At 42.9% G+C, this 26252-nt stretch overlaps 1 protein-coding gene across 3 annotated transcripts in view; it reads left to right on the top strand.

Moving 5' to 3' along the window:
• The window catches only part of SH3RF2 (SH3 domain containing ring finger 2), an 84565-nt gene that overhangs the window by 38079 nt on the left and 20234 nt on the right, over positions 1 to 26252 (top strand). For all 3 annotated transcript variants that reach the window (XM_053376678.1, XM_053376677.1, XM_053376679.1), the window contains 3 exons: positions 1223 to 1492; positions 6976 to 7071; positions 10012 to 10329. In XM_053376678.1, coding sequence (XP_053232653.1) covers positions 1223 to 1492; positions 6976 to 7071; positions 10012 to 10329 — 684 coding nt within the window. The remainder of the gene's footprint in view (positions 1 to 1222; positions 1493 to 6975; positions 7072 to 10011; positions 10330 to 26252) is intronic.

Raw genomic sequence — 26252 nt, 5'->3', positions numbered from 1 at the left:
GGGGGCGGCGGCGCAGGAGTAGGTTGCTCTCAGATCATGCCTGCAACAGGGACAATGAATCCAGTGAAGCTCTCTGGGTTTGCTCCACCAGACTAAATTATCCGGTCTATTGTATAGTAAATTGAAAGTTTCAGAGTGGATAAAATAGGATTCAGATCAGTAAATTAGATATTGCAACTCAACAGCCATTTTTACTTTGGAAGCTGGCAAAAAAAAGTTGTGGTTTTTTTAAAAAGAAAAGAGGCAAACGCCTTAACTCTTCTGATTTCAGTAAAATCTTACCATTTGATTTTATAGGGAATAACAACAGTAACACCCTTGTGAATTATAAAGCGTATTGCAGTCTGATACACTGAAAATCAATGAGATCTAAACGACTTTAACTTTCCATGCTTTAACTGCTTTAATGTTCTGTGTCCTAGCATTTGTTTGTTTGTTTTGCCCCAAGCTTCCCCCCCCCAAAAAAACTCACTCTTTAAAGCTGAATTGTAGCTACAATTTGGGTTTCCCACAGATTGACATTTGCTCCGATTGAGCTTTAAAGAGCGTGTTTTCGTGGGGGAAGCTCCAGAGCAAAAATAAATAAATAAAGTGTTGTAAGTGCTCATACATGGAGGTTTAAATCATTGACAATGCCTGGAAAGAGCAAGGAGGGGTAAGTGTGGATAAGCCCTTAGACTGGGTTGTGTGTCATATAAAGACAGGCAATGTCTTTTTATTAATGTGCTTGATTGTGCAACAAGAAAGTTTGAATTTTGTTCTCAGAATACCTTTTGTTGCACAGTCAACCTTGCTTATGCTGCCATCACACTGACCTGTGAGGATGAAAGCTGTGATTCTCGTAAAGCATTATCAAAAAACATCTGATTCTAATATTTTAAAAAAAACAGAGTAAGGAAAACAAAATAGGGGGATGCAAACAAAGCTGTTTTGTTAAACCCCAAATAATCATCAGAAGAAGTGTTGAAGTTCACAAGACAAATTTCAACTCCTTGAAATCACTTGAGAAGAATAGACATTACTCATTGGTAGAAATCATATTGGACACTGATATGAATGAGAATTGCTGCTTTTTAGGTCCTGTCATTTTAAAGACATGGAGAAATGGTTTTCGTTTCCAAGACACTGGTCCTGATCTTGAAGTCAACATAAACTGCCCCAAATCACTCGTGGTTCAAGATTGTTGCAAGCTATGTCACTTCTCTGTTTCTTTTATTTGAAGGTCCCCCAGGCAAAAGCCTTGTACAGCTACAGAGGCCACAACCCCGGAGAACTGAGGTTCAACAAAGGTGACACCATTATATTGCACCGTCAGCTGGATGAAAACTGGTATCTAGGAGAGATCAATGGGGTCAGTGGCGTTTTCCCAACAAACTCAGTGCAAGTTATCAAGCAGCTGCCACAGCCACTCCCCCTGTGCAGAGCACTTTATAACTTTGATCTGAAGTCCAGGAACAGAAATGAAAAAACAGACTGTCTGCCATTTCATAAGGTAAGTCTGATGTTCACTCGCCCATGACAGAGATCTCATTTAAGCATGCCCAGTTCAGATGATGACCAATGATTTATCGTGGCTCTTATCTAGTCTTTATTAGGGAAGTATACCTAGTGGTCCTGTGTAAGGGCACAATATAACAGGCATGCTCACTCATTCAGTTACAACCATTAATACCAACAACCGTCCAGATGACTAAGGTATAAGTCAGTGATCATCAACCTTTTTAGCAAGTGTAGACAAGTTTGATCCCATTTGAAATAGTGCCATTTTAATACACTCTGTTGGGTATACGCAACCTTCCCTGATGCCTTAAGACAGTGTCTCTAGTCTGCTGAACTGGAGAACAGGTATCAGTGCAGCATGAGACAGTATCTGGAGAGACTGTTGCTCCTCAGTTAGTGCCCCACACAGCTCAGGTATATTTGTCACTTGCTGCATCTGTGTTACAGGTTTGCTGCCCATGGTTTAAGTAAATCTTCCATTTTTTTATAATAAATAATACACCCTGTGAACATTCTGGGGCTCTCCAGATGTTTTGGACTACAACTCCCATCATTTCTAACTGCTGCCTGGGACCGCTGATGCAGTTCAAAACATCTAGAGAGCACTAGGTTGAGGGATGCTGATATACATGGATGTCCCAAGAACAGATAGATTTGGGCATCTCCACAGAAACTTTCATCTAAGGATCTCAAAGCTTTGTGCTGCAACCAATCTTTTACAAAATGCCACCTCATTGAAAAAGCTTTGCATTATTTTAATCATGAATATAAATGATTATGAGGAGTTGAAGAAGACTTCTTATAAAATCCAGCACTGAACATTTAATGAGAAAGAAAAAACCCAATCAACTTTTCACAAAACGAAGATTGGCATTTGGCTAACAGAAAGGTTGATTTATAAAATCTTCCTGGAACAGTCCAACACAAAAGCCCACTGGGTCTGACTTTGTTGTGGGTCGTATAGTGACCAAGATGTAAAATAATGACTGAATGATGTGAGCACAGCTCCAAAGCCCACCTTCTCTAGAAAAATGCTCATATCAAAATGCCCATATACTTGTAGCACCAGCAATTCAAATATAACCACAACTTTCCCCAACTTCTTCCTACCACTTTACTGCTCCGTATTTTCTTCATTGGGCACCCCATGACCCACAGTTCTGTGAGTCTGCATGTTGGGTTGCCTCTGGGCACATTTCATGACATGTAACATAACAATCAATTGACCACAACTTTCAGCGCTGAAGTTTTCCATGTAATTACAGTTGGTTTTATACTTGTAAACCACTTCTGAGACACCTTTACAATTTCAGTGCTATATAAAATTGATGATGACGACTCAATTAACCCAATACTGTTATAAAACAAAACAGTTCAGGATTGAGTAAGGAGAGACAAGATGGCTAGGTGCCTTGGTCATTTCGTCCTCTAAGCACTCTGAATATTTTCCAATTGCCCCACTGTTTGTATCAAACATTCTTTACTGTGGTCCAAAGACCCACAAAAACAGTTTCGAAAGCAAAATGCAGCAGAGATACAAGGAAAAGATACCAAGCAGTCACTAGGTTTTATGAAGAGAATGCAGATTTCTATTTCTTATTACCTACGAGAGAAATTTTGCCACAGCCAGGGTAATATCATTTGACTTACCTTTGAGAAGATACTTGACATGGAAAGTTTTAGAGTTTCCAGGTTAATTAATTGATTAATTAATTGATCCCTGGCTTGTTTATACAGCCCACAGTGTAGAAAGATATGCTTCTTACAACCAACATCCTAAGAACATAAACAGAGTCTATTCTGATAAGGTATGCCGGTCAGTCTGCCGTTTAGAACTTCAGATGGAAGTACATTTAATCTGGCTTTGGCAAACAGTCAACAATAATAGGGTACTGACAGATTCGTAAGATACAAGGGTAATTGAAAATCATGCCCATATTGAATTCCAGACACAAACGGTTCGCAAGTTGCATGGATTGAGAGCGAAGATGCAATATCCCATAACCTCTGCCTCAAGGATTTAAGGCAATATCATAACCCAGATGATGTAAAAAGGATGATGAAACTCCAATTGAGGAGACTTTTTGGGCCATAGTTTTCAACCATGAGCTAATAGACTCCTTCCTGGTTAAATGTAAAAGTAATCCCTTCCCCAGGCCAAATTCGGAAATCTTTAACCAGTATTTCAGAGCAGCCCACCATGCTTTGGTGGAAAGCAGAAAGTATGATTAATAGGACTGCCATTAGTTTTTCCTAAGCATATGCCCTTCAGCATCTGAGGATGAGAAGAGGAACACTTTGTAGTGTGTAAAGGAGCAACTGGCTCACAGTATAACACAGAGCAAGCTTCACTTTTGAGTCTATGGCCATGCTGTGGGAAATTGAATGATGAGGCCGAGTTACACTTTAAGGATCTTTCCCACACAGCCTTGAGATTAGGGGTAGCTTGAAGGGGAGCTGCAGGAGGATGGCTCAGATATCGAACAGCCAGTTGTTATCACAGCCTGGGATGAGGAGGAACCAGCTGTGAGCGCCAGTTTTCACTGCAGCATCTGCTGCTGCTCATTTCGACAGTATCAACACTTTTGAAAGTGGCTTTCCACATCACTGACAACAACACAGGGGACACAGAAAAGGGACAATTTCTTTTGCTAGCTGCAGACATTGTCTCCATTTCATGCCATCTGGATGTGCTGTGATTTGTTCCTTTTGCTATTTTTTCTTCTTCCTTTATTTGTCTTTTGTTTCGGTGGTTACTCATTCTGTTTATTTGCTGCTGGAGACAGAGCTCATCTCCACCTCTGTGGCATGGTTAGAATGCTGGGATTTACTGTTTCACATTTCAGCAAGGGGAGAAGAATTTATTAACAGACCCGTGGCTGGCAACGTGATACCAACTTTGCAACTTACAAGGAGGGGATGTTCAACTCTTGCCTCTCCATTTTGAAAACTTCTAGCACAAAAAAGGCTGTGCCCTTATTATCTCTTGCCACGCTTAAGCAAGCTGAGTGAATTGTAGCAAGGTGCGATTCATACTTTTCAAGTGCTGTACTTAAGACTGGCCTTCCTACAGGGGTCCAAGAAATATAAGGTTCTATGAAGTTACATGAGTCAGGGTTACTTCTTGGCTGTGGCTGTGCTTAACCCGGCTTCCAAGCACCCTTTCAAAACAGCACTAGAGAAAGATATTCTCTCCCCACTCAAGCATATATAGAGTCCACAAAATCCATTTAACGTGTTTGCCATCAGCATCCTGTTGCCATCATTTGAGCATTAAATGTGCTTATCATGGGCAGAATTGTATTCTGATTTAAAGACTATTTGGGCTTCTTTATGGTCCTTGAATTCATTGTGAACCCAGCTTTCATCCTGTCACCTTGGCCTGCGCTTAATGGATTTCTGAGAACCCCTGCCCTGTATTTATTTTTTTTAAAGTAATGGGAGTTTCACAGTTTATGACATGACATAATATTCAAAGGAGGAGGGTTGTTTTTTTAATTTAAAAAAATCTACTAGGTAGATCAGGCATAGGCAAACTCAGCCCTCCAGATGTTTTGGTACTACAATTCCTATCACCCTGACCACTGGTCCTATTAGCTAGGGATGATGGGAGTTGTAGTCCCAAAACATCTGGAGGGCCAAGTTTGCCTAAGCCTGAGGTAGATTTTACACAGGTCACTTCCTCCTGTGCATCCCTCCCCTATTCTAATTTCATCCCAGAAGTCCTGCTGCAAATGTCTCATCCTTATCTAAAGTGTGGCAATAAGATACAGAGCCTTTTTGGTTGTGATACCCCATATATGCAACTCTGTACATAGAGAAGCCCACCTTACAGGTTCTCTCTTCATCCATCAAAGAGCTTGATGAAACAAATCTTTACCAGAGAGCGTGTACTCTTTCAGAGTCAATGAGAGATTGGATGTATTGTTGTTGTTATTTAAATGATTTAGTTGCATGTTACCTGAAAAGTCCCCAAGTGACTTACATTTAAAAGCATAAACATAAATACATTATACCAAAATTTAAATTCATATAAAACATTAACATTTTTAAACAACATACCAAAAGCAACACACACCCAGAACAGCCATGGGAAGCAAGGGAAGCACACTAATAATAAAACAGAAGCTTTGTCTATCAAAGGGGATGAGGGCGCAGACTTGCCCCCCACATTGCAAGGATGTATTACATGATGTGTCACATGACACATCATGTGACAGGTCTTGCCCCCACCTAGCATGCGAGCGCTCATGCACCAGGTGGGGAATGGGGAGCACAGATCTGAGCTCTGTGCTCGGTCTCCTCCATTGGTGGGGAGGAGGAGGCAGAGCAGGGCCACAGGATTGGGGGGGGGAGCCCAGCACCCTCCTTGGAAAATTGGGGGGGCTGAAGACCCCTCAGCCCCCACCACTTGCTGTGCCTGAAAGGGGGGAAGGTAGGTCTCTCCCTGATGCTGATCAGATGTCTGTGAGGGTGTTGGGTGCACTTCACTGGGGAGAGCATTCCACAGATGAGGAGCAGCAACTGAAACGGTCCTCTCCCTTGTCATCACCCTCAGAACTTCCCTCAGAGGAGGGACATGGAGAAGGGTCTCCAATGAAGTTATAATGGTCTGGGTAGGTGCAAATCAGGAGTTCCTGAGCTGTAAAGAGCTTTAAAGGTCAAAACCATCACTTTGAATTGGAATCATATGAGTAACCATGTGCGGGGGGTGTTACTCATCTTGTTTTTAAAACTACTGTTCTACACATTGTTATTGTGAGCTGCTTCAAGCAGTAGTCTAGAAGGCATTCCAGGGCAATCTAGGGCAAGGGTTGACATTGTTGGTGACCTGTCAGGACTCACATACCAGAGCCAGCCCACTGCAATCTCCAGCTAACTGCTCCTCCTAGGATAATATTGGTCTACAAACTGGAGGGACAAAATATTAAATAATAGTTATGCTTTTATTTGCTGCCTTATTATTGATATATTTTTTTAACATAAAAAAGGTTGTATACCACCTTGAAAACAAATACAGTGGTACCTTGGGTTAAGTACTTAATTTGTTCCAGAGGTCCGTTCTTAACCTGAAACTGTTCTTAACCTGAAGCACCACTTTAGCTAATGGGACCTCCTGCTGCTGCCGCGCCGCCGGAGCCCAATTTCTGTTCTTATCCTGAAGCAAAGTTCTTAACCTGAAGCACTATTTCTGGGTTAGCGGAGTGTGTAACCTGAAGCGTATGTAACCTGAGGTACCACTGTAGGTGAGATTTAATAAGCCACAATGGGGAGTGCCTTCTTGACTTTGCAATGATCATTAAATGATGCATTATTTCATATTTTAATGATATAAAGGCCAAGGCTAGCATGATTCATCTCTTATTGTGTTACAAGAGACAAACCCATTCGTTATCTATCAAGCACGGAGAAGTATGTTGACAACTGTCTGTTGTTATTATTATTAATACTGATGCTATTACTATTGCCTTTCAGGGTGATATAATTACTGTCATCAGCCGGGTGGATGAGAACTGGGCAGAGGGCAAGTTAGGCGACAGAACTGGAATTTTCCCCATCTTGTTTGTGGAGGTAAGAACAATGTTCTGAAGCTACTCAGGGAAATAGCTGTCATTGCCTGCACATGTACTACATGTTCTCAGAGATTATCTTTATGAGATCTAACAGACAATGGGTTTGCAGGGCCAGCACAGGGAGGAGAGAGGCTTCCAGCAGAAACAAGCCAGGCTTCTTGAGGCAGTTCTGACGCATCCATCCATTGGAAGGGGGAAGGAAATAAACAGGGGACAGGGCTGACTGAGGCTCAGCTGACTGGGGAGTTAGGACTAGTCGGTGGGAGCAACCTTAAATAAATAAAAAAAGCATCTGTCCTGTGCTCTCAAGGCAGCTGACGGATGGTGGCAGTGAACTACGTGGACTATTTCCCAATTTTGTATAGAATTAGTAAAGAATGCTGCCACTTCTTTGAGTTCAGTCACATCTTTTCTCCAATAACACTACACATGTGCATATTGATAAATACTGGGGGCAGGGAGGGTGGAAGGTAGTAGAGAGACCAATACTGATGAGCCCAGGCATATGGTTGCATCAAGATTCTCTGTGTAGTGTGTGACCAATGCATACGGGCTGTTTACATATTGGGGGTCATAATATAGCAAATACTCGGTCTTAATGAGATCAGTGGCATCAATATTATTTTCACGGGTTGGGCTGCGGAGTCCATACACACACCAGTCAAGCAAACAAGCACACCAAATATTGATGGAGTCATATGTAAAGATCTTTCCTTCCTTCCTTCCTTCCTTCCTTCCTCCCCTCCTCGTCCTCCTCCTTTTTGCTGTGGCTTACCAATACCCACATATGCATTAGTAGCTGGGGTGGGGAAAGACTCAAAATAGGAAGTGAAACTGTAAGTGCTGCAAACTGGAATTCGGAGGAGTGAACCCCTAGAACCAACTGAGAATTACACTACTGCATCTGATTAAGTGGGTCCTAGTCTATGAACGCTTATGGCACAATAGATATTGAAAGTGCCACAAGACTCTGCATCATTTCACCATAAAGACAGTAACAAATACCATTGTGTTTTCTAACAGTATCATCTTCCTACCCCATCCCTACACACACACACCTGCCAGTTTTGTTTTACATTATGCCCAAAGAAGCTTTCTGCGTGGGGTTGATGGGAGTTGTAGTCCAAACACATGGAGGGCACCAGGTTGGGGGAGACCACAGAAGAAGAAGAAGAAGAAGAAGAAGAAGAAGAAGAAGAAGAAGAAGAAGAAGAAGAAGAAGAAGAAGAAAAGAACAATAAAGAAATGCGAATGTCCACTTATGCTAGCAGGGAAGGAGATACTCTATATCAGGGGTAGGCAACCTAAGGCCCGGGGACCAGAGGCGGCCCAATTGCCTTCTCAATCTGGCCCGTGGACGGTCTGGGAATCAGTGTGTTTTTAAATGAGTAGAATGTGTGCTTTTATTTAAAATGCATCTCTGGGTTATTTGTGGGGCATAGGAATTCGTTCATTATTTTTTTCAAAATATAGTCCGGCCCACCACATGGTCTGAGGGACGGTGGACCTGCCCATGGCTGAAAAAGGTTGCTGACCTCTGCTCTATATTCTCTTGGTATTGGCATTGTGTTCATCATTTAAAACTTGAATAAAATGTTGTTGCTTTTTTAATGTGGACATGTGGCAAAACAAACTTGAGATTGGAAAAATGAAAAACTGAGAGAAACCAAAATTGACAGAGCTAACCATCCATAATCCATAAGTAACATTTACCTACCTTTTTAGCATAGACTGCATACAAAGTTCTTGCCTGAAGTGTTCCAGCTCCTCCACATGCCAAGCAGTAAACTTCCTATGTAAACACACTCCAGAATGTCAAATATGACTGCAGAATGAAATGCATTCCTGCCACAGGATAGTTGGTAGATAATATTAGATCTCAAGACTACAAGTCTGTGTCAAATGCCAACTGGGTGAATATCTCAGTGCTTATCGTTATAATAGTACACAGCAGGCAGCTAAGCGATTTGGATGTAAAGATTAACTACTATGATAGAAATAGAGGACTGTTTTCAAATGAGGCCTGAGTCTAGCTGTTGTCAAGGGCAACTGGTCCCATGTAATAGCTGTTTTCTTCAGCTTGGGGTGCACAGTCCCATTTACATCCAAAAAAAACCAAACCCCTGTTCGTTTATTTATTTAATTTATTTTCCACCCTTCCTCCCAAAGGAGTCCAGGGTAGCAAAAATCATGTGATAAAAAAAAGAAAAACTTAAAAACAATTCCAGTGAAATATTGCAACTTAAATGGATTGCTGGTAGAGGAAGTGGGTACCAAAAAGACAATACAGATTGTATTTTAAGGGGAGGTAATTCCAAGAGGCAGGTGCCACAACACTAAAGACCCAATTCCAATATTGTGTGGATTGGACCTATTCATAATATGGTATCCACCTGCAGTGCATAGTGATTGGCTAGGTATATATGGGGTGAGATGACCTTTCAGGTATCCAGATACCTGTTGAAGCCTAATAACTGCTTCTCAGTGTTATTTTTACCTAAGCCATAAAAATACGCAGAAATTAGGCCCAACTCTAGACTAAGCTGAGACTGAGTTCATCTGTATATACATTAGTTCTGTGGGAAAATCCCCACAGCCTGGCTTTTCAGGGATTTTGGCAAGATATTGTGAATGCTCAGCCCTGTGTCCAGAGTTCACTGCATCCTGCAAAGTATTTGAAAAAATAGATTGGAGTAGAACATGGCCCATCACAATCAAAATGCAATCACAATCACAGAGCATTTCCAAGTCCACTTTGCGAGGTCAAACCCTACACACACACACACACACACACACACACATGCCCTTCACATGTCATTAACATGTAGACAAAGACTCCAAAGCAAGCATTTCCTGGAGTTGTTGGTTGGGGTGGCTTTGAATTCTTGGGCTCCTGCAACAGCAAAATCTCATCTCCCTATTTTCCCCCTTCTTGTAGCCGAATACGACAGCACGGCAACTTCTTCAGACAAGCAAAAGTCACCAATCCTCCCAGCTGAAATATGGTTCACCTTTGCGAAAATCCTTGCCCAGAACAAAGGGCACAGAGTCACCCACTTTCTCCGAATCTAGAAGGAAAAGCGTGAAGCAGTTCTCTATCACAACAGCCTTAAATACGCTCAACAGGATGGTCCATTCACCCATGGGACGGCAGACTCTAGACATCAGCTCTCCTGTGCTCATCAGCTCCAGCAACCCCTCAGTGACAACCCAGAACCATGAGAAAATAGAATTCCCATACAGCACACCTGTTCAGGTAAATCCACATTCATTCTTTTTTAGTGTTGCTTGTAAGGAAGGTGCTGGGAGCACTAAGAAAACAATATGCATACGATTAGACACTGTAATCTTCAGAGAGGACTGTTTGTCTTTGGGAGTTCCTCTTCCACACCATTTCGTTTACTCATCTTTGGGAGTGCTCATTGTGGTGTGGGACACTATGCCCCCACTACCCTCATCTGATCTCTTCATGTCCGTCGAGGGTGGATAGCAGATTTCCCACCCCCGTGAGTGAGCACTTCCAAAGACAACGTGGGGGAGGAAAAGTGATAGAGGAAGATAGAAGATAGGTGTTGCACATACATTGTCTGTCTTCTGGATTGCCACCTCCACTGAGAACAATCTCCCCTTCTCCACCCGTCAAGTTTTCTGATTGTACTTTATGTGGCTTGCAAGTATCTCTGGAATTTGGAAGCCAGCTAGGATTGAGGAGGTGGGGCCCAGGAGAAGGTGATAGACTGCCTGGCTGGGCAGGAAGGCTTGCTTGGCCCGGTCTAGACCAGTGGCCACCAGTTCTCACCTCCTGTGTGAAGGGATATGTGCATGGGCTTAATCGGGCGCAGAGCTCCATGATGAATTGGGCAACTGGATTTAATTTTCAGGGACAAAGCTGAACTAAAGGTTGAGTACCGCCCAGCTGTAAGAGCTGTTCAGCAATGACATAAGCTTGTTAAGTATCCTGTCTTGGAAGTTTTTAAACAAAAAGCTGGGTGGAATTCATGATCTCAGGACTTATTGTATTAGATTACACTAGACAATCCATTTGGGCCTCTTCCAACTCTGTGAGTCTTTCATGGAAATAAAGGTGTATGTAGATGACCTGTTTATTGAGCATTCAGCCTGAGATGTTTGCAGGGAGATTAGAAAATGTTTGCTATTTAACGAGCATTTATTCTGATTTGTTTGCATGGAGGTTAGATGATGTTTCATCGAAGCAAGCATTTTCCCATACTTCCCAATCCATTTTCCCATCAATTTCCTTATTGTAAAATGTTCAGTATTTGGAGGAAGTTGGTTTGTTACACAATACCTCCCAACCAGCTATTATTGTGCAATGTGAATTTGCTGGTAGTATATGATTGAATGCCACCTGAAAATAGTGACTGTCTGTAAGCATCCTAAGTTGCACTGGAATCAAAGGGACTTACTATCAAGCAATAGGATATATTCTGCAGTGTGCTGAAAGTCCCTTAAGTCCTGTAGAACCAGCTTATCCTGCTACATACCTTCATATACCTCAGCATAAAGGTTAGCTGACTAAGAGCAGGGCAACATAAGAACTACTCATTCTTCTAGATCAGTGCTGATTTTAAATTCTTAAAACCACTAGAGCAAGAATAATAAAGATTAAAGACTCAATTTAAGACATGTGTGTGTCAGACAAAGAAGGGGAGGGGGAGGGAGATAAATCACCAGCTTTAACAATGCCCACAAGACATTGTACCATCCAACAAGTAAGACACTTTCCCCCCCTCTCTCATTGAAATTGAAAGTTCTGCCTTATGAGTCACTCAAGCCGCCAATGATTCATAAAGGAGGAGTTGAAATAAAAGGCTAATACTCTTCATTCATTTGTGCTCTTATTTGTTATTTGAGAGAGACTGGAAAAATGAGGATGGAGAGAGAGAGAGTGTGAAGATTACGTTTGGAAATGAGATAGTCCATTATGGTGTGAAATAACTATTTGGTTCACATTCCCTACATCCCCAAACAGTAGGAAGTTCCAGAGCAGCTTTAGTAGGACTACTGCACTAAACTGAGCTGAAGAGTTCAGGCTTAACACCCTAAAAGGCATTTCTGGTTCTGAGGTATTTAATGTGCACCTCGATTTCTTGATATTGCTTACAAAAAGAAAATGTGAAAACAGAGTGATTGCCGTATTTTTCGCTCTATAAGACGCACTTTTCCCTCCTAAAAAGTAAGGGGAAATGTGTGTGCGTCTTATGGAGCAAATGCAGGCTGCGCAGCTATCGCTGAAGCCAGAACAGCAAGAGGGATTGCTGCGCAGCAATCTCTCTTGCTGTTCTGGCTTCAGCAAAAGCAACGCAAATCCTCTTCAACAACATTTGATTCAGAATATTTTTTTTCTTGTTTTCCTCCTCTAAAAGCTAGGTGAGTCTTATGGCCATGTGTGTCTTATAGAGTGAAAAATACGATATTTCATTAATCAGTCATTGGTGTTCAGTTTCTTCCACCTGTTAAAAAACTGATAACTTGGTTTTTTAAAATAATAATAATAATCCAGAACAAAACACAATATGCTGATGGAAGTTCTCCCGCATAAAAAACCCCTGCATTTAATACATATGTGCCTCAGCTTCTCCAAATAGGATAAATGTTATAATCCTTAATTTGAAATTTCCCCTTTCAGCACAGATAAAGCCTATCAAAGTCTTTAGCCACATACATGCATTTTCCTTGCTGCTTTGGAAAACAATAAGTAATGTTATTGTGAAATAGGACTTTGGGTGTGTCCCGTAATGCTTTCAACAGTTCTCTTTAGGCCTCTTTAGATGTTAAGCCTAATGACACAAGGACAGTCCAGCTAAAATTAATCCTCTGAAATGGATAGTCCTGGGACCAGGGAACCCTGGTTTCAACCCAGAGATTCCTCCACCCCATTGCCTCTAAAACTGCTGCTGAATGAGGGGAAGAGGCAACCAGGCCTTCTTCTGCCTTCATTATCCTGTCAACTATGACATGTTACCAGTGAGGCATCCCTCTCATTACTGCAGGGAGGAAAGGAATGACAGGACCATGGGTAGAATAGACAGCAGAAGCTTCAGCTCCCAATTCTCTCAATTCAGCAGCCGTTTTAAATGTAAAGGGTTGTTTTTTATTCCATGTTGCAACCTGGCAACTGTTCCTGGAAGCCAGAGATACAAGGACTAAAAATGACTGTTTTCCTTGAAAACAGCCCATATAAGTGGATGCCTTTCGTTCGCTAGAATGATGCCAGTGACAAGGCTCCAAAGTCTGAGGAAATTCACATCCTATCTTTTTCCGCCCAGAAAAAGCCCAGATGTCATCAGTGAACAAAGGATTAAGTATAACGCAACTGGCTCCCAAAGAGACACGTAGATTGCAACAATCCAGAATCTAGTTTGCAATTTATTAATCTGTTTGAGGGCAAATTGTATGCATTGCTCATAGACGTAATGCCAGGGATCAGATTCCGGGGCGGGGCATAAGGAGCCCTAAATGAAATCCTTTAGCAAACTCCCAACTAGTCCCCTACGCCTTTTGATTTAGCAAAATCACCCATCCATAGCCTCAGAGCTGTAGCTATTGGGGGGCTAGCCAGTACTTTAGCCCCAGGTGAAGCCTCCAGGGGGCTCCACTGAGGCTCCTAGCCTGTCAGCCATTTTACTGTTTGGGCTACAGGTGGAGCAGCTCTCCCTGCTCTGTTGCTATTCACACTGCTCTCAAGAGCCCTAAAGATATTTGACTGCTACCTAAGGTGAGTTCACTGCCTCTGGTTGGACTGCCGCCCTCTCGTAAGCCAAGTCGCAGCCTCATCTCCCACACAGCTTCTGACTCCCTAGTCGGTTGTGGATGAAGGTCCCTCAGTTTTCTGCAGACTCGCTCCAATCCACTCCTCCAACCGCCGCCCAGCTGGCTGATGCTGCAATTTCCCAAGTGCCTTGGCCCTAATCCTACACAATTGCACTCCTTTCCCATCTGTGTGGCTGGGCAGGAGTAATAAGTCCTCATTTATGTCCTGTTACCATTTTTAATGTCCTAAAAATATAAAATAGCCCTGCTGCATCAGTCCTATCTAATCCAGCATCCTAGTCTCTGAATGACTAAAGGTAAAGGTAAAGGGACCCCTGGCCATTAGGTCCAGTTGTGGCCGACTCTGGGGTTGCGGCACTCATCTCACTTTATTGGCCGAGGGAGCTGGCGTACAGCTTCCGGGTCATGAGGCCAGCATGACTAAGCCGCTTCTGGCGAACCGGAGCACGGAAACGCCGTTTACCTTCCCGCCGGAGCGGTACCTATTTATCTACTTGCACTTTAACGTGCTTTTGAACTGCTAGGTTGGCAGGAGCTGGGACCAAGCAACAGGAGCTCACCCCGTCACGGGGATTCAAACTGCCAACCTTCTGATTGGCAAGTCCTAGGCTCTGTGGTTTAACCCACAGCACCACCCGCATGACTAGCCAGATGCTAATGAGAAGGCTACAAGCAGGACCTGAATGCAGCAGCAGAGGAAAATTGCTTCCAACGATTGTGGGAGAACATAGCCATTGTGGCTACTAGCCATCAATAACCTGCCATGAATTTGTCTAATCCTTCTATAGCTCAGTCAGTAGAGCATAAGACTCTTAATCTCAAGGTCATGAGTTCAAGCCTTATGTTGGGTGAAAAATTCCTGCATTGAAGGGGGTTGGACTAGTTGACGTTGATGGAAAGACGAGACCTCCTTAACTGGATAAGGTCTTATGCTGCAATTATAAGCATTTTTATTCAGAAGTAAGTCCCACTGAGTTCAATGCGACTTGCATTCTGATATGTGCCGGATCATTCTCAGTTTCCATTCTTATTATTATATTTATATCTTAGCACTGAGGAGAGCCTTTCCTGTGGGAAGGGCGTGACATGCAGAGTGCGGAGCTGTGGGGAGAGTGGGGGGCTGCCTTTCCTTAGCAATATGAAAATGGGGGGGGGACATGCAGCTACACATGAAACTGCCTGATTCTGTGTCAGGCCACTTGGTCTCTCCAGCTCAACCATGCTACAAAAAATGTGCTCTGGAGTAAAAGGCTCAGAGGAAATTGGCAAGTTGGCATGGTCTTTACTGCTTTTCTATGGGGGGAGGGTGGTTGGCTTGGTACATATTACCATGCCTGCCTGCCTAAGAGGAAGGGGGCTGAAAGAAAATGCAAGGGACCAAATAAAAAAGAATGTATTAGAAAGTACAACTTTGTATTCAGATAATATATTGCCTACTTTTTATGCCCTCTAAAAACAATTGTGTTCAGGTGTGTGCACATGTGTATGCAAACATGGGTGGGGGGAGGTGAACTGAGTATTTGTGAAAGAAAGCCTAGTTTCGCCTCTGCATAGCCTTCTAAAACAGTGGTTTCTGTTAGGGGCTAGTACAAATGATAAGCAAGCCAGGACCCCTTTGCTCCCTCTCTCTGTAATTTGAACACCCTGCAATACTTTTGCCTAGGTAGGCAAGCATGCTGGTCATTGAAAAACAGTAGCTATCAGCTTTCAGTCACATCAGTGCTCTTCTAAAGCTGAATTAATGACATTAGATTAGAACAGGCTGCAATGAACTATTTTGCCACTCATTAATCCAGGATGGAGATTCACAACTGAGCTGTACATATAATGAAAATGGGATGGGGAAAGAGCTGCTAAAAAGATAACACAGAGAAAAAAGCCAGCTTGTTGATGGCATATGCGAGATGATGATGCATTTCACAAGACTCTAATTATATAGCAAGAGACACATACTTCCCTGAGCTTTACTCAAGCTTCGGCTAACCATATTTATTAATTTGCATGCCTTAACTTAATTACAAATATTTGCTTCTTACCGTCATTTTAGAATAAAGCAGAACAATGGTAAAAGAGGAAGATGTTTGTTTTATTGCAGTCGTTTCTCGACTTGAAGATAGAAAATGAAATTATAACAATACTGGCTTTTTGGCTGTGGAGGGGAGAATATATATATATATATATATATAGTGACTCTGTGCCAAAGGTCCGGCTGCTGCAGTTTATAGCAGATCAACTTGAGTAGTGCTCCTAAAGGGAACAAAATGAATGAATGCAGATCTGGTTCTTTCCCAATTGGAAACTATTGCACTTCAAAGTCCTTGTTGTTTCCTTCCATGGCAGCCTCTCCTTGCTCACTCTCCAGCAGCCACTGTGAGTTATCCAAGGGAGGAGACTGGCAGCAGCAGCCATGAGAGGCAACCAGATGCTGCCTTGCCACCAGTTTATGTATAAGCTAAACAAGCTATAGCTTAGGGCCCCACTCTCTTGGGGGCCCCCAAAAAATTTAAAGGAAAAGAATTGGATGTACATTTCTAAAATACAAGCTAAAAAACAAATAAAATAAAACCTACATACAGCAGCAGTGTTTTGTGTTGTGTAGGCTACTATGATGTAAGTACAGTGGTACCTCTAGATACGAACGGGATCCGTTCCGGAACCCCGTTCGCATCTAGAGGTAAATGTAACTAGTGATGGCACATCTGTGCATGCGCGTGCCGCTTTTCGCCGTTTCTGCACATGCGCGTGATGTCATTTTGAGTGTCTCCGCATGAGCAAGCGGCAAAACCCGGAAGTAACACACTCCGTTACTTCTGGGTTGCCGAGGAGCGCAACTCAAAACGCACTCAACTCGAAGCGTATTCAACCCGAGGTATGACTGTAATGGGCCCCGCCTGTTAGCCTGCTCCCTAAAATATCACTAGTTTGCTTATTTCTATATATAGGGTACCTACATTCTGCACGTGGAAATGGCTTTAGATACCTATTAGGTCCGTAAAGTACCATATAGCATATATTCAACATAAAAAACAATGACAGTTTGTTGTTGGCAAAGGACAGCTGAACATATAAAGGGCCCCATTACCTTCAGTAGCTTAGGGCCTCATCAAACCTAAATCTGACCCTGCTTGCCACTGCTGCTTGGAACCAGCGCCAGCTCATTCTCCTCCCAGAGCTTGGCAGCGGCAGCACTGGCAGGGGAAATAGGGACATTCCAAAATCAAACCAGAAGCCGGGGTGGCTTCTGGAAAATTAGGACACATGGAGGGTATGAAACTAGTAAAACGTATAGGAGTTCTGCTGGGGATTAAATGGAGGGGCTGGAGGGAGGCAGTCACTTTTTTGGCAGAATGAGCTATGAAATTCACCCAGGAGATGCTTCTAAATGCCTCCTCAGAATCCTAACTACCTCAGAAATTAATAAGGAAGCTGAGTTCCTGAAGGCACCCAGGAGGTGTTTGGCCTTCAATGCATTCCTGAGCTTTGGGTGTGGACCTGGTAAATTGCTTTTTGTGCTCTGGTGAGTTGTGAGGCTCTCAGTTTCCCCAGCATCGTAGCTCAAGACTGACCACATTGATACCAGCTTTATGGAGTGAGTCCTTTTGGCTCTTTTGAGAGGTTAGTTTTTCCTTTATAATAATACAATCCTTGATTTTTAAATGCAAATGTTTTCTTTTAAAAAGCAGGGAGGTATGATTACAGGGTTTTCTGCACTGATAGAAAAAATGGAACAAGGAACTGATACGATTATTTCAAGTGAAAAGCGAATACAGTGGTACGTCGGGTTAAGTACTTAATTCGTTCCGGAGGTCCGTTCTTAACCTGAAACTGTTCTTAACCTGAAGCACCACTTTAGCTAATGGGGCCTCCCGCTGCAGCCACGCCGCCAGAGCACGATTTCTTTTCTCATCCTGAAGCAAAGTTCTTAACCCGAGGTACTATTTCTGGGTTAGCAGTCTGTAACCTGAAGCGTCTGTAACCTGAAGCATATGTAACCCGAGGTACCACTGTACATTTCTTTGCCTAGTCCCTGAAGCATAAGGCTGGTCAGAATTTGTCTTGACTGTTGACTTATGTTACTTTCCGGAGGAAATTCTGTGCTTGGGAACATTTAAGCTGTAATCCTGTGTACACTTATCCAGGAGTCTGTCCCACTGAATTCAATGACATTTTCTTCTGAGTAGATGGGAATAGGATTATATGGCATGCTGAATTTAAAATGCAGTCACTGGTTCATAGAGAACAGGCTCCACTGCAAAGAGCTCATGTGTGTTTCATGTGTATTTGATTTATCATCTTATGGTAGATTTTACTTTATTTGGATCTGTGCAAAAAAGGGGTTAACTCATTTCCACAGTACGCCATGGGTTAAGACTCATCCAGGAGATTATATTAAATATAAATATAAATGAGATGAACTCAATAAATATCATTATATAGCCAATGTTTATCATAATCACTGTTACTAGGAATCAAAAAATTAAAAAAGAAAGAAAGATTGTATTGCGCAATCATGTTATTAAATACAGAAATACCACATTGGCAAGGGAGATGGACTCTGTACATGCCCATTTCCTTTATTGCAGAGGCTCATAGTTCCTAATTAAAATTTTGCACTATACCTTGTGAAGTTCTTTTCTACTCTTAGGCCGTTTTGAACCCCTTTTGGACCCATTGGTCTATATTGGATCAGAATGAAAGTTGGTTTTGCAGGGGTAAGAAGGCATAGAAATAGAATGATCAGGGAGGGGGAAGAGGGTAGAAGAGGTGTAGCTTATCATGCAAAATTCCCTCTTCTATACAACCATTTAAAGAATGATGCAGCACCCTTGTCTCCTGGCCACCTTAAATTATAGTTACTTGCCAGCTATCAAATTGGTGCCACATAGTCTAGCTTCTGCGCTAGTCCTCAACCTGTTTACTTAGAAGTAGGGAAACCAATGGAACTTCCTTTCAAATAAATATATGTAGGACTGGAATGGGGAACATAATCGAGCATAAATTCCACACAGAGGGGGTTTGACAATAGCATACTTAGCTGTACTTACCCTGTTGAAATGTCACCGCTAAATTCCAGCTTTCATTCAAAACAGAAGCTTCACTTGCATGATTGCATGCATGAATAAGGGTCTAGAATGAAAATGAAAAAGGGTGGGGAGGGGACCTTCAACATGCATATTAAATTTCATTATTACAATCCAAAACTCATACTTTTCAAGAGGAAGGGGAGTTAACTCGTAATTTCTTAATCTTTGGCCTCGGCAGTCCTTTTGTTTAATTAACACCAGATGCGACTCCATTATTTCTGCCTTTGGCTCAACAATCCCAAGGGTGGCCTCTTGCAAACAACCATTTGTTTTCTGATTGGAATTCTCCATGCAGTTCGGCCAGCTGTCACATCTTTTCCCCCAGCTGTGGCGGGCAAAGGAGGCAGATGAATATGCTGTGAAACTGTCGCTTGACACCCAGTTGCAAACTACAAACTGTCTCAGAGGGACTTTCAACTGTTCTCCCATCTCGTTGGCAAGGGCCAATTAGTCCTTTATAACAAAGTCACCTGCCTATAACCAAGACCTTCCACTGTAATTTGCACCAAACTGCCGTCTTTGTCACATTATCGCTTGGAAAGCTCTGATAATACTGGTCCGACCCCTGATGTATGGGATGCCTGCCTCCTGCTCACATGCCAATAAGGTTGCAGCACCATTCGAAAACTTGCACACTCAGTTCAATAGGACACTTTCACTTTAATGCTCGTAGGATGAACTTCCATGAGCTGAGCATGCTCAATTCTCTGTGTGTTTACTTAGAAGTGAAATCTACTAAATTCGGCAGGGCTTGATCCCCAGGTAAATTGCCCAAGAATGCAGCCTTAAAGGGTTTTTTTGCACCTCTTTGAAATGCAAATAAGCAACCTACATTGGCCAGATGTTCATTTGCATTACAAATGCCTCTCTTCCTCTCTCTCTCTCTATTCTGTATGGACAGTAATCACATATTCACACAAATAGTACAGGAGAAATTAAACCTCTGTGTGTGAAAGCCACCTCAACTTGTTTGTGGCATGAGTGCTTGGAGGCAAGAAGCAACTGCATCAGATGTACCATGAAGTGTGTTCTTGCCTACAAAGGTTCATGTAGGATTATGTTAGTTAACCTGCAGTCCTAATGGGACTGACTTCTGAGTCACAGGGCATAGGATTTCCCTGTTAGACTTGAGATGCCACCAGACTTTCTCTTCTCTGCTGCAACAGACTAAGGACCACTTTTAGACATAAGTATGACAAGTACAAAACACACCAAGAGATGTGGATTATAAAGGCATACACATAGCTGTTAACTGTCCCTTATTTGGCGGGAAAGTCCCTTATCCCAGCACCGTGTCCCGCTGCTGTCCCTTATTGATGATGTCCCTTAAATTTCCCAGGTTTCAAAGGAAGCAGCTCCTCTTCCTTCCTCCCTGCCTGCCAGGGAGGAGGGAGGCTCCAACTGTGTTGCTTGGCTGCGTTGCTCACCCAATAAGGAGTCTAAGAACGACTGGGGGGTGGAGCTTGCATGCCTTGTGCCAATCAAATCAGCCGCGTTGCCTGGGGACTCGCCTTTGCTCAGCACTTCCCAGCGGAGAGGTGACGGTGGTTTTCCTTGCTGCATCCCCTTTGCCGGGTTGCTGCGCTGTGGGAACCACAGCTTGAGGCTTCGTTTGGCTGATGACTAGGCTTTCTGCCTTTGGCTTGGAGGGGCTCAGAAGTTGAACATACCTGTGCTTGGAAAATCCCTTATTTTGGCTGCTGATCCCTTATTTTCGAGGCTGCTGGTCCCTTATTTTCAAATCTGTAAGTTGACAGCTATGGGCATACATGTATCAGTTATTGAGCGTTTTTCTTTAGATCAGCATTCTTGTGTGTGCTACATATGGAGTAAGCTCCACTGAACTCAGGAGGACTTTCTCCTGAGCTAAAATGGGAGCCCAGGCTTTTCCCAGTTATATATTTATCCATCTGTTGTTTTTTCAAAAGTATCTGATTAATATACATGCTTTTTTATAGCTGATGAGATACATTTGCATTTCCTGCTCTTGTACCTGAGTGCAAAACATCCAAGATGCTAAGTATTTACACTCTTCTGCAATACACAAACAAACCTTTAATAAAACTGAGGATGTACGACGCACCCTTTAATTATAACGAAAGGTGGTAGGGTGTAATGAGATGTAAATGGGCTAAAAAAACAGTTGCGCTCATGGTATCTTCTTTTGAGTTTTCTGTTCATTCTCTAGAGGGCTGCCGAAAAGTCCTACGTTTTTCTGTGGATAAATAAAGCAGAAAATAAGCTCAGAACAAAAGGTGTGGGTGACAGTGTTACAGTCATCCTGCACGCTGTGTAATAATATCCTGAGTAACCTGTGGGGGGGATATGTCCAAAACAGCTATGCTCTCTCTGTGGGACTGGAAGTAAGTAGGGAGCAAAAAATCCTCTCTCAAGATAGGTGAGGCTGTCATTTAAAGCCCTAGAAGTCAACATGTACTCTCTGCCGCAGGGCGCCACTCCTCAAAAGATGAAGCTTTGCTCCTATAAATGATAGAAACTGCCCGAGTCAGCAACGCCCACAAGTCTTTGGCTTTGTCTGTCTCTCTCTGTGGCAGCTGCTCACCTCTGCACTGAAACCAATTGCTTTTGAAAATACTGTAGTGTGGGTTTTTCTTTTCTCTTCCCTCTTTTGCAGCACTGTTTCATTGTTCTGTACACGAGGAAGAGGAGAAGAGGCCAAATTAATTTGGCTTACTGAAAGAAACAAAAGGGTTGGCTTGAGTTAATTTGGGTTCGCATCCAGGGGAAAGACATAAAAGTCAAATAGGGATAGGTGTAAGAAATGATTGTAGTTATTATTGATTGACAGTTATTATTTGCCGACAGGAGGGATATACTGTTATTATTGGACTGCACTGGGACTTAGCTTAAAATATGCCTTCCATTAGGGTCCTTTGCACCCCTGGCAAGAAGCTGCATCAGCACACACACACACCTGAAAAAACATCACTTTACCACAACAGGCACATTAGAAATTTCTACATTTGATGTGACCCAAGTACCTGAAGCACCTAGAATCAGGGTGAGGGTGGGTTTCCCCAGCCACTCTGGGCGGCTTCCAACAGAACACTAAAATACAATAACCTATTAAACATTAAAAACTTCCCTAAACAGGGCTGCCTTCAGATGTCTTCTAAAAGTCTGGTAGTTGTTTTTCTATTTGACGTCTGGTGGGAGGGCGTTCCACAGGGCGGGTGCCGCTACCGAGAAGCCCCTCTGCCTGGTTCCCTGTAACTTGGCTTCTCGCAGCGAGGGAACCACCAAGGGCCCTCGGCACTGGACCCCAGTCCAGGCAGAGCAATGGGGGTAGAGACGTTCCTTCAGGTATACTGGACCGAGGCCGTTTAGGGCTTTAAAGGTCAGACCAAGACTTTGAATTGTGCTCAAAAACATATTGGGAGCCAGTGTAGGTCTTTCAAGACCAGTGTTATATGGTCTCGGCTGCCGCTCCCAGTCACCAGTCTAGCTGCCGCATTCTGGATTTGTAGTTTCTGGGTCACCTAACACAATAAATGCTTTTCTGTTGACACAGAGGAAGCAGGAACTGAAATTCCAAAAATAAGTTGCTTCCTGAATATTGGCAGATAAATATATCCCTGGAACATATCTCTGTGGCTATCCTGGCTGAGTTAGGACAATTGTTGGAGAGTACCCCACCCCAAAAAAACCCCTCTAAATTATCATACTTTGTGGTTAGTGTTTATTAATGCTCATTGCCTAAGGTAGCTCCACTTATTGTTTTCAGGTGGTAACTGCCAACAGAAATGGAGTCAAAATGGCGCCACTGTGAAACAAGGGGTAGGGTAACTCCTAGGTTTGCAGAATATTTATAAAAACTAAAGAGGCAAAAGGCCTCTCCAACCCTCTTGCGGGGCTAAGAAACTACAACAGTCCAATGAGGAATGCTGAATATCAGTAGGAAATAGAAAACAGGGGGGAACAGCTTTGTGCTTGAGCTCTTTACAGCTTATAGAACCTTGGAAAAGGTCATGGCTAACCATCTGAAATAGAGTGCTTCTGTTAGGAGGTGAGGTGCACTGCAATTTGCTTGTCCCAGGTTCCACTTGTTAATTCTACAGCTGATTTTTCCCTTATAAATGATCCTCACTGTCACTCTGAAGAACTAAGGAGGAAGAACAGAAGCTGAGATACTTCCCCCCAAGTGTTCTGACTCTTCTCCTCATCACTGGACATTGCATTTTTTATTTCATTTTTTTACTTTAATATTTTTTGGTGTTTCATTTCTATGTAAAGAAAACAAGCATTTCGCTGTTGGGCCATTCAAACAAAGGAATGTTCATCCCTTTTATTTTTAAGTGATGGACACCACAAAGCTTATCTGCTCTTCTTCAATAGTGTCCTGCCATTTTATGTAAAGGCTTGCTACTGGAGAGAACAGAAAGCATAAATCCAACTGCATGTGTGGCTGAAGCATTCTGCACAATCCTCTAATAATTCAAACCCCACTGAAGCCACTGTAGCAATTGCAGGATGGTTACAAGTAGTCCCTTCAATTATCTTGGATGCAAAATGTAGTGCAGGCTGGCTAATCTTGCCTTGCTCCAAGTTCAAGAGCAATGCAAGGGGAGATTCACAGTTTCCCTATTTTGTTACTGCCAGTAGAGAAAGTGGTAGGATTTGTGATTGAGCAATAAGCACTTGCTTCAAATGCCAGTGAGGAATAAATGCACCAGCCTGATAATTAAGCCACATATTTTTGAAGCGATGAGAGGCAAAGGTCCAAACTTCCAACTACCTTGGCATTAGAAAGGGAGGCAGAGAAGAGAGAATGTGTGCAATATATTAACTCTGGCTCCGTGGATAAATTCCACTATAATTGCTTTTTCTCCCCTTTTCTTTTTTTGCTGATCTGAAATTCTTAAGTATTTTCCATTACTGGCGATCTCTCTTCACTCCCTTTCCTGAAAGCAATTCAGAAAAGTGTGTCTCCTGAATTTCTCCCCACTGCAGCAATAGGCAGTGCTGGTAGGATGTAAACGTCAGATAAGAGCAAAGGGCCAGATCGGGTAATTAGTAAATTTGTGGGCACAGGAAAGGAATTAGGGTGGAGGAAGAGTGCATTGGGAGGAACAAGGAGGAGACAACACACAACAGTATCACCCTTTATGAAACATGCCTGCCTTAAGCATTGTAATCTTTAATCCTGGGAGTGTGTCCACAAGTGTCTCTGAGGATATTATATTTTTTATGATGCACTCTGTCAGGTACTTGTAGAAGTCATTCTTCCGACATTACAGTTCCTGTCCTGGAAACTAAACTTTTTATCAGGATTCCAATAACTTCCATATAACCTACTCCTTGAACATTCATCTTGATTTCTTGGCACAAAGTTTGTGGGGAGGTTAGATGTTATTGGCTATTTATTGATATCCCCAAATGTGGGGTTCTTGAATGTTTCTCCATCTGTTTTCCCCTTCACTCTCTCACATGCTGTCCCCTGAATAAACATTCATTCATTCATTCACAATGCTCATAAAGGCTCATACAGACCCTACTCATGCATGCCATTCACATACCACTCTCTGGCTACTCATGGAACAGCCACAAACAAACAGGCTACCTACCCATTGACCAACCCTTGGACAGTTTCTGCCTCCTCCCTCCCCTGCTGAACCTCTCCTACCAACAGCACTGTCACCTCATTTGATCCTAGACCTTGTGTACTAAGGACAAAAATTCACATAACAAAGCCTTGGCTTAGTTAAAATTAAAAATGGTTAAACCCCTGAAAAGCAGCTGTAGGGGATTTTGAGCTGAAAAATAGCGGGTTGGAGATAAGAATAAGCACTCCCTGTCCTCCGCCACTCCTCAAAATTGCAGCTTCCACAGACTGCTTTTCAGTAAAGAAAGTTGGGGCTTTGTTACAGGCGGTTGTGTGCAACATGTAATTTAGTCCTGAGCCTATAGTAAGGAGGATTAATTTAAGTCAGCTAAAGCCAAAGAACGTACACCCAACAGTGATGGATATTTCACTTTTTTGTTGAGTTTATGTCATTTGGATGGTAAAATGGTAAAATGGCAAAATCACATTTTTGGGCAGATCTGTAGCACTCTCGTGTGAAAGAGGACATGGCTGTAATGGCAGGCATTGCCCTAAGCACCCAGACTTTTAGCTGAAGAGAGCCTGATAAGCAGTCGGCTGCAGGCTGTCTTACATTCAACTGGGTGACCTGCAAAAGATCCTTCTTCCCTGCACCCTACATGCTTACTAAATGTGTGAAGAGACCTTGTGTGCTGTGTTCTTTAATTTGCTACTTAATTAGTCTACAACCTTGCAAAGATTGTTCAAAGCAGGCTTTGGGCAAGAAGACACATAGAAAATAATGCATTAGATTGGATCAATATGTGTTATGTACAATCCTTATGGAAATATCATGTTCCAGTGGAATCTCCCCCCATTACCACCCACCTCCATACTGGGTAGTAAGGGCTGCACTGGACATGTGCTTAATATACAGCAGACGTAAATGGTAAAGATAAAGGGACCCCTGACCATTAGGTCCAGTCATGACCAACTCTAGGGTTGCGGCGCTCATCTCGCTTTCTGGCCGAGGGAGCCGGCGTACAGCTTCTGGGTCATGTGGCCAGCACGAGTAAGCCGCTTCTGGCAAACCAGAGCAGTGCATGGAAATGCCGTTTACCTTCCTGCCGGAGCGGTACCTATTTATCTACTTGCACTTTGATGTGCTTTCAAACTGCTAGGTTGGCAGGAGCAGGGACTGAGCAATGGGGACTCACCCCATTGCGGGGATTCGATCCTCCGACCTTCTGATCGGCAAGCCCTAGGCTCTGTGGTTTAACCCACAGCACCACCCGCATCCCTCCACAACAGAAGTGGCGGAGCCCAATTCTCACTAGGCCTGCTGTCTTGTTACATTGAGCACACATACAAGGTGACTCTGCACGTATGCATGTGTTTGTGTAAAAGAATGTATACTTGTTGATTTGTACAACTCAGCTATTGCATACTCTGGTACACAAACTGTTCATTTGCTGTACATTATTTGTGAGTAACTGTATGAGTGTACAGTTCAACTATGTGTGCGCACAGGTACACAGAATATATACTCATGGAATGTAACATGTGAACACCACTGTGAAAGTGGCAAGGGAGAAAGGGAAGGAGCCTTATCTCTCCAGTCCCCAATAACAACCAGAATGGATATTTCACATGCAGACACACACACACACACACACACACACACACACACACCCCTTACATGAAAAGTCCCTGTTGATCCAATTGGGACTTTTCCCCTATGACTCCTCTTTCTAGTGG

The sequence above is a fragment of the Podarcis raffonei genome, chromosome 2 (assembly GCF_027172205.1).
Source record: "Podarcis raffonei isolate rPodRaf1 chromosome 2, rPodRaf1.pri, whole genome shotgun sequence".
NCBI lineage: Eukaryota > Metazoa > Chordata > Lepidosauria > Squamata > Lacertidae > Podarcis > Podarcis raffonei.
The sequence above is the reverse complement of the archived record's forward strand: the minus strand, read 5'-3'. Positions and strand labels throughout refer to the sequence as shown.